This window comes from Ranitomeya imitator, chromosome 1 (genome assembly GCF_032444005.1).
Source record: "Ranitomeya imitator isolate aRanImi1 chromosome 1, aRanImi1.pri, whole genome shotgun sequence".
Lineage (NCBI taxonomy): Eukaryota > Metazoa > Chordata > Amphibia > Anura > Dendrobatidae > Ranitomeya > Ranitomeya imitator.
The window spans coordinates 270108763-270119010 of record NC_091282.1 but is presented as its reverse complement, the minus strand read 5'-3'; the positions used below and the strand labels follow the sequence as shown (position 1 = coordinate 270119010).

The window sequence follows — 10248 nt, the reverse complement described above, 5'->3', positions numbered from 1 at the left end:
GGATGCATTGAAAAACTGCATCCACTGCCCACGTTGTGCACAATTTTCACAACGTGCGTTGGTACGTCGGGCCAACGCATTGCGACGGCCCCGTACCGACCCAAGTGTGAAAGAAGCCTAACCCTAACCCTAGCCCTAACCATAAATTTCGCCCAACCCTAACCCTAAATTTAGCCCCAAACCTAACCCTAAATTTAGCCCCAACCCTAACCCTAACCCTAAGTTTAGCCCCAACCCTAACCCTAACCCTAAATTTAGCCCCAACTCCTCTAGCTGCCAGCCGGCAGATCAAGGCGGGCGCACTGTGCATGTGCCCGCCATTTTCTTACTGGATGAAGAAGCTGGCAGGCAGGAGGGGACGCAGGATGACCCAGGGACACCGGTAAGTATAACAGAGTCCCCCAATCCCCCTATTTCTCTGTCCTCTGATGTGCAATCACATCAGAGGACAGAGAATGACACATAGCTTTTTTTTGTGGCCGCTGGTAAACAGTTAATCACCAGCTATCGCAAAACAGGGGTCGGTAAAAACCGACCCCGATCATGTTCTTTGGGGTCTCGGCTACCCCTGGCAGCCGAGACCCCAGAGATCTTCCGGGTGCCGGCCAGCGGGCGCATGCGCCCACCATTTTTTGGCCGGAACAAGATGTCGGCGCCCATCGGGAGCCACGAGGAGCTCCGGGGCAGACAGGTGGGTATTGTGGGGCTGTTGGGGACCCCATTTCTCTGTCCTCTGATGTGCGATCACATTGGAGGACAGAGAAATTAAATGCGACAGCCGGTAAACAGTTAATTACTGGCAATCGCAAACCAGGGGTCAGTAAAAAAAACCCGAATCATGTTCTCTGGGGTCTCGGCTACCCCCGGCAACTGAGACCCCAGAAAAAAACCAACTCTGGGGGCGCTATTCACTTTTTCCACAGCGCCATTAATTAATGGCGCTGTGGTTTAAGTACCCTTAAAGGGACTCTGTCACCTGAATTTGGAGGGAACAATTTTCAGCCATAGGGCGGGGTTTTCGGGTGTTTGATTCACCCTTTCCTTACCCGCTGGCTGCATGCTGGCTGCAATATTGGATTGAAGTTCATTCTCTGTCCTCCATAGTACACGCCTGCGCAAGGCAAGGGTATTTGGTTGATACAATCATGCAGCTGTGGGAATACAAACATAAAACACGAGCATGCTCGGAAATCTTGAGCAATGAGCGCACTCCCTCATCACTACTAGCCAATCCAGATTTACTTAAAGTTCTGTTTCTTATTTACACTGAGACCTCCAGTATTGGTTTCTGAAGTTCTCTGGTCTGCGATATTCTTTTCCTGTAAATAATTACTCTAATAAATTGTCACTATCAATTATTTGCTGCATTTCAAGTGGTTATCCCATGGTACAGTAAAGAATTCTCCATGCTAATACTGTTCTGCTACACACCGAACATGTGTACTTTCACAAGAACTACACTACTTACCCACTCAATTCTGGATGGAGTCAGTCTCCTTCTCTGGAAACAGTCTCTCTAATTAAAAGAGGGATTACAGATAAACTGTCCTTTGTACTCATTTTGCATGAACTTTTCACATGAGTTTAATTTAGGTTGCCTTTTGCAAATTCTAACCCATTTAGCCATCATTTTGTTTGCCATCTGGAGTACTGAAAGAGGAGTAATTGGCGAATAACTCATCCGGACTGGACATTATTTTACTAAAAGCAAGTCATCTGGAACAACCTTATGTCAATATTTTAATTGTTGATAGTATATAGTAAAGCATCCAAGTACCGTAACCTTGTTGAGAAAAATAAAATAATAGGAAACTAGAACATATTTAATTTTTGTATGTCATCAGTTTTGAAAACATAGACTATGCGACAAAGTCAAAAACATAAGGAATAATGATAACTGTATTATAGCATTTCCACAGAAATACTGTAGTTAATTCTTTAGCCAAATGAACAGTATGCAACTTAAAAATTTAAGAGACTTGTGTGTGGTAATTGCTTTCCTGATGATTACATTGATAGATTTAATTACACGCAGTTATTTATCCAGGCTTGTGATTTAATTTCTAATAAACGTAAAATCCAGAAATGTAATTAACACAGAATTGAGAATTCCTTGCTGACACTATATACAAACAATTCTAATATCTCATCCTGTGATCTTTTTTTTTCATTTTGGCTCACATCACCCATTTGAATTGAATTCCATTCTCATTTCTCCTAGAAACCTATTATCTTTTGTGTGAATAAATCTAAAAATGAGTCATGAGACATTAAATAAACATGGAAAGTACAACAATACTCCAAAATACTCATTACTTTCTTCTGGTGCAATAATATATTATGTCTTACAGCTCACTAAAGGATGTCTATTCTTGCCAACATGGAATTATTTGACAAACTATTGGTATACTTAAAAGAGAAATGAAATTTCTTGCGCAAAAGGATAAGTTATAACATTTAATGAATTCATATGCCTATCTCTCAATCAACCAAAAAGTATTATTATATCAGGTATATATAATTTTATATCAGGTAACTTGTCTTCTATAATGCCCTTCAGCTTTTGTATATTCCACTTTGCCTGTCAAGCTGTTTCTTATACCAATGTGTTTACTAAAAAAATACACACGGCAAGCTAATTATCTCTAACTCTCTAAATAGTAGAGTTTGAACACTGACAGTGAATTACATGATGCTGCACAGACAAAGCTGCGGCCTTTCCTGTGCCTTATACTTACATGGACCATATATATAGTCACCAATCACCATAGCTTCTAGCTACAAAGGTTTCCACTGTTAAAGTAGAGGCTTCATAATGTTAATTTGTGACCTACAAGTGGTGGTGGGGTATGATTCTGCTGGAAAGAGAAAGACAAGTCACAGTTTGGGTTGCGCTAACGGAAATGAAGATCCTTCATCCAATAATATAAAGAAATGATTTTTAATCCACAATGCATTTCCATGCTAGACTGATGTTTTCTCAGGTTTAAAATTCAATTATACTACGATAATGCTGGAACTTCTTTGATCATCACTTTTATTTACTTGAGTTCCAAGAAATATGCACATTTTCTATACATTACTGAAATGGAGCATGTCATGACCCTTAACACTATCAATCTGTACATATAGGATTAATATAGAGCTGAATCCCATCCCAAAGATGACCGGCTGCTTACTGAAAGCAGAAATTAACTTTATTCTTGCAGGTAGCTGCTGAATTTCAGTCATAAGTCATAGAGACATGTCGGCACTTTAATTGGCAGTTCGCTTTGAAGGACATCTGTGCACAGTGAGCTGTCAATCAACACGTTGGAGAATGCTTATAGCAGCCCCTCACTGTGTACTGAGATTAGACTGAAACTGCTCCGATACACCTCTATGATTGAAAGCCAACTGCTCCTGGGAGGAATAAGGTTAATTCCCTCCTCATATCCACACTTTCAGTAATTTGATGGAATATCTTTGTAACGCTATCAGTCTGCAGATTAATTTACTAGCGTACCAAGTTCCTTTTATTATTTCGGAAAAAACAAATGTTACTTTGAACTGTAAATTTCCATACAAAATATAATTTTGGGGGGCAATATAAAATTTAAATGTCTAGGTCAAACAACTAGAAATTGTAGTACTATTATTGATAAATGTTATTCCACATATGCACTAAAGAATACAGCGAGAAGTGAATTTCCAAATAACTGTGTCATGAAATTATAAATGTTGTGTATCAATAGTGATAACAAACCATCACAATTAATCTTATAAAACAAGTAACTGACAGTTTCAAACTTACCAGGACAATGAACCTTTGACCAACAATTTGACACAAATAGAAGATGTGTGTCATGTTATAATTGCCTATGTTTAACTACAACTTTGATGAATTGGGTAGTGTTGAATTTGCAATATTATCATACCCATGCCAAGATATCATAATACAGTTTTCTAATTCTGTCTGAAAAGCGTATATCTCCTCAAAACATATCACTGTAATACATATTCTTTAAATCTATAAAACAGCTTAAATATTGTATAAATGTCAAATGAGGACACGTGATTTTCTGGGTTCTGCTAATGCACTTGGATCTTAAGAACTCTGACACTGAATGCAGCACATGCTGATTCACCTTTTGATCTAATGTAACATTTTCTAATCAATGTCTTCCACAAATACCACTTTCTGTAAAACTGGTGTTCCTTTTTGTACATTCTTTTCAATGTCGGGTATTTATTCACAGTCGGCATTTAAGTTTTTAGTTTAAAAGTAGTCTTTTCCTCTAGCAGAACCATTCTCAACTAGGTTTGAAAACTTTCTAAAGAAAATGTAATATAGTTGAATTGATCTGTGAGCACTTGCTGATGTTTTCTTGTTTGATCATGTGCGCACACAGGCTGTGCGAAATCGCCTCCGAATGTCAGCTGATTCTCACAGCTGACACCCGAAACTAAGTGCCAGGAATGGACATGCACCACTCCTGGCCCACTTTAACCCCTTCCCGACCCATGACGCCACGTAGGCGTCATGAAAGTCGGTGCCAATCCGACCCATGATGCCTATGTGACGTCATGGAAAGATCGCGTCCCTGCAGATCCAGTGAAAGGGTTAACTTTAATTTCACCTGATCTGCAGAGACAGGGGGAGTGGTACTTTAGCCCAGGGGGGTGGCTTCACCCCCCGTGGCTACGATCGCTCTGATTGGCAGTTGAAAGTGAAACTGCCAATCAGAGCGATTTGTAATATTTCACCTAAAAAACTGGTGAAATATTACAATCCAGCCATGGCCGATGCTGCAATATCATCGGCCATGGCTGGAAACACTGATGTGCCCCCCCACCCCACCGATCACCCCCTCAAGCCACCAATCTGTGGTCCGCTCCCCTCCGTCCTGTGCTCCGCTACCCCGTCCCCCTGTCCGCTCCCCCCGTGCTCCTATGCCACCCCCGTGCTCCGACGACCCCCCGTGCCCCGATCTCCCCCCCTAAGGCCGCCGTCACACATGCGAGTTTTACGTGCGTAAGAGCGCATAATCTACGTACGTAAAACTCGCTAAACATACGGCACCATGATTCTCAATGGGTCTAGTCCTTTTAGGCGTATATTACGGATCCGTATTATACGTTCCTCTACGGCCGTACAAAATCGCAGCATGCAGCGTTTGTCAGCGTATTGCGCAAAAAAAACGCCAATGCAAGTCTATGGGAGAGCGTATAATACGGAATGCATACGGACCATGCGTGTGCATTGCGAGAAATACGCACCTCACTGGCAGATGTCCTGAACTTTCGAAAGCCATCAATCAGGCAGGTGAGACATGCTAATTAGCTGAAAAAGCCAGACAGTGAACCCGGAAGTCTGCTGCACGCCTCCACGGAGTGAGAGATTCAGCATGGCCCGCATAATTAATGTTGACATGCTGATCATTTTGATCCAGGAGAGGCCAGAAATCTGGGACCAAAGAGACCCCAACTATGCCAACAGGGCAGTAAAACAAGCTGCATGGAGGAGCGTGTGTGGGTCCCTCTTCCCCCAGTATGACCAGCAGCCACGTGCGGCCCAGCGACAAATAAGTAAGTACACCCATGTTTGCAATGTAATGTTCTTGCTAAACAGCAGGCCCTTACTACTTTGAATTGCTAAACCTTAATTTATTAATTCATCCTTAAAGTTATATATATCCAAGCAGTATATACATGGTGCTGGATATGATAAATGGATTTGATTAAGGTTTAGAACAGGTGTTCCCTTAATAACATGGTTTTCCAGTAATTTGTTTTTCTGTGATAGAGGTTAGCTGACTCTGTCCTTGTGGCCTTTCTTCCTAATTTGTATTTTTTTGAGGAAATTCTGGCTTAATGTGAGCCACAAAAGCCTCTTTCTATGCTACATTGCAATCTGTGTACTCCATTACACCTTGTGTGAGCACTCTGCATAATGGTCTAAGCAATGTGTGTATTTTTTGTTGTTTCAGTGGATGATGTTACAACAAGGTGGCGGAGTATCCGGGACCAGTATAGGAGGGAGAGGCAGCAGCGGGAGAGAAGTGGAGCCGGGGCCCCTCCTAAAAAAAAAAATACATCTACTTTGACCGCCTAACCTTCCTTAACCCCAGCATGGACCTCAGGCCGTAAGTAAAAACATCTCAAAATGGGTTAATTTTTGAATGTTGAGAGATGATTCCAAAAAACATAGTAACTGGTCAAATTTATCTTTGCAGAACTCAGTCTAACCTCACTGACAGGGAGACAGGGTCGGACTCAGAACTGGTCATTGACCCAGTTGGAGAAGGTGAAGAGGTGGCTGGTCCATCTGCTGCTCCCTCCTGCGCAAGACCTACAGCATCTTCATCATCTGCCCACCCAGCTCCAGCTGCTTCTGAAGAAAACCCAGAGGGCCCACAGTTCTCTTCTGCAGCAGCAGCACCTAGCCAGGATGACCCTGGTAATAGCAGCAGCCCAACTGTTGCCCTGGACCGATCCCCACAGGCTGCAGTCAGACCCCAGCGTGCACGACGCAGGAGAGAGCTTCGCCAAAGCAGGCAAAACGTGGATGCTGGGGTCATGAACTATTTGGCCCGGGTTCGAGAGGATGATGGGGAGGAGGGATTCACACGGAGCCTTGCCCAGTATTTACGCTCCATAGAGCGGGAGTTGAGGCTGCGTTTGAGAGGGTGTTTTCAGATCCTTATTGACGCATGCACCCCCCCAAATAACCCATACAATCTGATGCAGATGATTGAACAGTGGCAGATGTCACCTGAAAATATTCTGCGGCCTCCGAGACTACAAGGCCAGCATGCGCACCAAGGATCTGAAGCACCCCCTCCACGTCAGCCAACACCTCCACCCCAACCACCAACTAACCAACAATGGCAACATCAGCACCATATTGCAGGATATCATCAACCATCCCAATATGGCCACTTGTCCGCACCCAGTGCTGGAGGCTGGTCCCAACCTGGGTTTGGACAATATGGTCATTTTGGGTTGGGGTATGATTCCCGCACATATGGGCTGCAACATCAGGGTTATCTCCCAAATCCAGGCCCCACTCATCAAAGTGGCCAGCATCAGAGCAGGCAGAATTTCCCGCAAGCCACTATAACAGCCGCACAGGCTGCTGGACAATTGGGCCTGCAAAGGCCATCTGATGGTGACCCAGACCAATCCACTTCTCCCCTTCCTACGTACCAGGACTTGTAATGTTGGGTACAACTTTTTTTTAATTTGTTTAAGACATTTGGTTTGGTTTGTGCTTAAAAAGCAAGCTGTAATGCTTTTATTTTACTTTGTTGTTTTTTTTTTGTTAAAAAAAAGCTGTTCTTTTTTGTGCACAAAGATTGGTTATGCCAAAACAAACAAAAAAACCAAAAACAAGTTTAAGAAGTAAAATTGCCTTTACTTAACAAAAAACTATGTATGCACTCTGTTCATTCTTCTTAACTCACACACAAATGATATGATCAGAACCATATGTCAACAAATTAAACACAGCAGACATATTTTCAAACTTGATAATGGCAAAATTTAGGTACATAAATAATTACACATGCAAAATTGCATAGTCTTGCCAGGGAGTGGCACCCTGAGGACTCAAAAAATAATTGGTGAACACATCCCGAACTTTTAGGCCAGAAAGGGGACGTCGCCGAGGAGGGACATATGGGGGAGGCCTACTATGATTGGTCATGACGTGATTTTGCAAATTAGTAGACAAACAATCATGTATTCTGGTGAAATTATGTAGAATTACACAGGCTTTGATCACTTCATTGATTGAAGCCTCACTCAGCTGAATTGCAGACTGAAGAACACGCCATTTGGCTACAAGAATCCCAAAGGCGCACTCAACCAGTCTCCGTGCCCTGGTAAGTCTCAAATTAAAAACCCTCCGCCGGTGGTCAAGGTTGCGCCTGGGGTAAGGCCTCATGACGTGCCTCGTCAGTTGGAAGGCCTCATCTCCAACCAAAACAAAAGGCACTGCTTCCGCATTGGAGCCTGGGAGTTGTTGTGGTGGTGGGAGGTTCAACTGGTTGTCACGTAGCCGGCGACCCATTATGGACGAATTGAAGACCCTAGAGTCTCCAGTTCGGCCATAGGCCCCAATGTCTACAATTATAAACCTGTAGTTGCTGTCAGCAACTGCTAACATAACTACAGAGAAAAACTGCTTATAATTGTAGAATTGGGAACCAGAGTTCGGCGGCTTACGCACCCTGATATGTTTCCCATCCACAGCTCCAATGCAGTTAGGGAAGTCACAAGTATTTTGGAATCCAGTGGCGATTTTGAGCCAATCATCCATTTTTGGCTCTGGCATCACAACTTCGTTAAGTTTCAGCCATATTTGGGAACAGGTTGTCCTAACAATGACTGAAATGGTAGAACGCCCAATGAGAAACTCCAGGTGTAGACCCGCATAGGACAAGCCTGTGGCCAGGAAGCTGAAAAACAAGGAAAACAAAATAAAGGAACATGAGGAATATGAAAACAGGACGAAACACAAGTGTCTAGTAAATTTTCTCTGTGATTATTGAGTAAGCAAAAAGGGACATTTCACAGTATTACTATAATCAAATATTAAACACATTTTTAGAAATGTGCTTGTGGCCTCATGTCTAAGTTAAGGAACTGAAACATAGTAGGACAAAACACATTGGCCAACACAACAAAATCTAAAAGGTCTAAATACATACCGTAAGGTTAGGAGCAGACGCTCCTCAGCAGAGATGGCTTTTCTCATCCAGGTGTCCTGATAGGTGAGTCCAGGACGTAAGATCTCCAGCAACATGTCAAAAGTCCTGATGGACATGCGAGTATACAGGAAAAATTTGTCTGGATGGGCCCTCAAAGATGAATAGAGTCTCTGGAAATGTCCTTTACTCGGGCGTTGGGTCAATAGAGGATGGACCCACAATCTTTGTCTCCTCCTTCGCGGATCTGCATTGACCGTATATGGCTGGCCAAAGCGACGAGACAACACCCAGTGAAGCAACACCCGCTGAGTTGTGCTTAAATACACATGGTCAGACATGTTTGGGAGCTCAAAGTACCACAGCCAAAATATGCTTGAGAACATATAGGGCATATGGGAGGGGTACACCTGTTGTCGAGGGCTTAAATAGTGTTGTTAATGATGGTTTAAATGATTTGCAGGCCAGAAAACCGTTAAATGTCCATTTTGGAATGGTGCGTGGTAAAAACGCCATACGGATCACATACGGATTACACACGGACCAGTACATGCGCAAAATACGCGACCACACCTAGGCGACGCAAGAACTACGGAGAGAGATTACGGAGACATTTTGGCGTATCACGCGCGTATTACGGACGTAGAAAACGTACCGTAATGTCTTACGCCAAGTGTGACGCCGGCCTTATACTTACCGAGGCTCCCGGGGTCCGTCCGTCTTCTTCATGAGCGCCGCCACCTTCCAAAATGGCGGGCGCATGTGCAGTGTGCCCGCCGAATCTGCCGGCTGGCAGATTCGCTCCATGTACATTTTGAAAACTGTGATAAAACATCGCAGTGATCAAAATAAAAAAAAAAGTAAATGACCCCCCCTTTATCACAATAAAGGGACAATAATAAAATAAATAAAAAAAAATTCCACTACAGCTAGAACTAGGGTTAGGGTTAGGGTTAGGGAATGTGCACACGTACTCTGGTCCTCTGCGGATTTTTCCGTAGCGGATTTTATAAATCCGCAGTGCAAAACCGCTGCGGATTTATCGTGGATTTACCGCAGTTTTTCTGCGGATTTCACTGCGGTTTTCTATTGGAGCAGTTGTAAAACCGCTGCGTAATCCGCAGAAAGAAGTGAAATGTGCAGAATGTAAACCGCTGCATTTCCGCACAGTTTTTTCCGCAGCATGTGCGCAGCGTTTTTTGTAAACTCATGGGAAACTGCTGTGGACCTGCAGGGGCGGAAATGCTGTGGATCCGCAGCGTTTTCCGCATTGTGTGCACATACCCTTAGAATTAGGCTATGTGCACACGGTGCGGATTTGGCTGCGGATCCACAGTGGATTTGGCTGCGGATCCGCAGCGGATTGGCTGCTGCGGATTTGTAGCAGTTTTCCATCAGCTTTACAGTTCCATGTAAACCTATGGAAAACCAAATCCGCTGTGCCCATGGTGCGGAAAATACCGCGCGGGAACGCTGTGTTGTATTTTCTGCAGCATGTCAATTCTTTGTGCGGATTCCGCAGCGTTTTACACCTGTTCCTCAATAGGAATCCGCAGGT

General features: G+C 43.6%; 2 protein-coding genes across 2 annotated transcripts; one reads left to right on the top strand and one right to left on the bottom strand.

Moving 5' to 3' along the window:
• The first annotated feature begins 5033 nt into the window (after positions 1-5033).
• Positions 5034-7264, top strand: LOC138668746 (uncharacterized). The gene is made up of 3 exons (XM_069756047.1): positions 5034-5568; positions 5970-6125; positions 6216-7264. The coding sequence occupies exons 2-3, from the start codon at positions 6112-6114 to the stop codon at positions 7198-7200; spliced, it is 999 nt and encodes a 332-aa protein (XP_069612148.1). The 5' UTR covers positions 5034-5568; positions 5970-6111; the 3' UTR covers positions 7201-7264.
• A 230-nt stretch (positions 7265-7494) lies between these two features.
• LOC138657724 (uncharacterized) lies at positions 7495-9032 on the bottom strand. The gene is made up of 2 exons (XM_069745409.1): positions 8694-9032; positions 7495-8441 (listed from the first exon to the last, which is right to left on the bottom strand). The coding sequence occupies exons 1-2, from the start codon at positions 9029-9031 to the stop codon at positions 7541-7543; spliced, it is 1239 nt and encodes a 412-aa protein (XP_069601510.1). The 5' UTR covers position 9032; the 3' UTR covers positions 7495-7540.
• Between the last annotated feature and the right edge of the window lie 1216 nt (positions 9033-10248).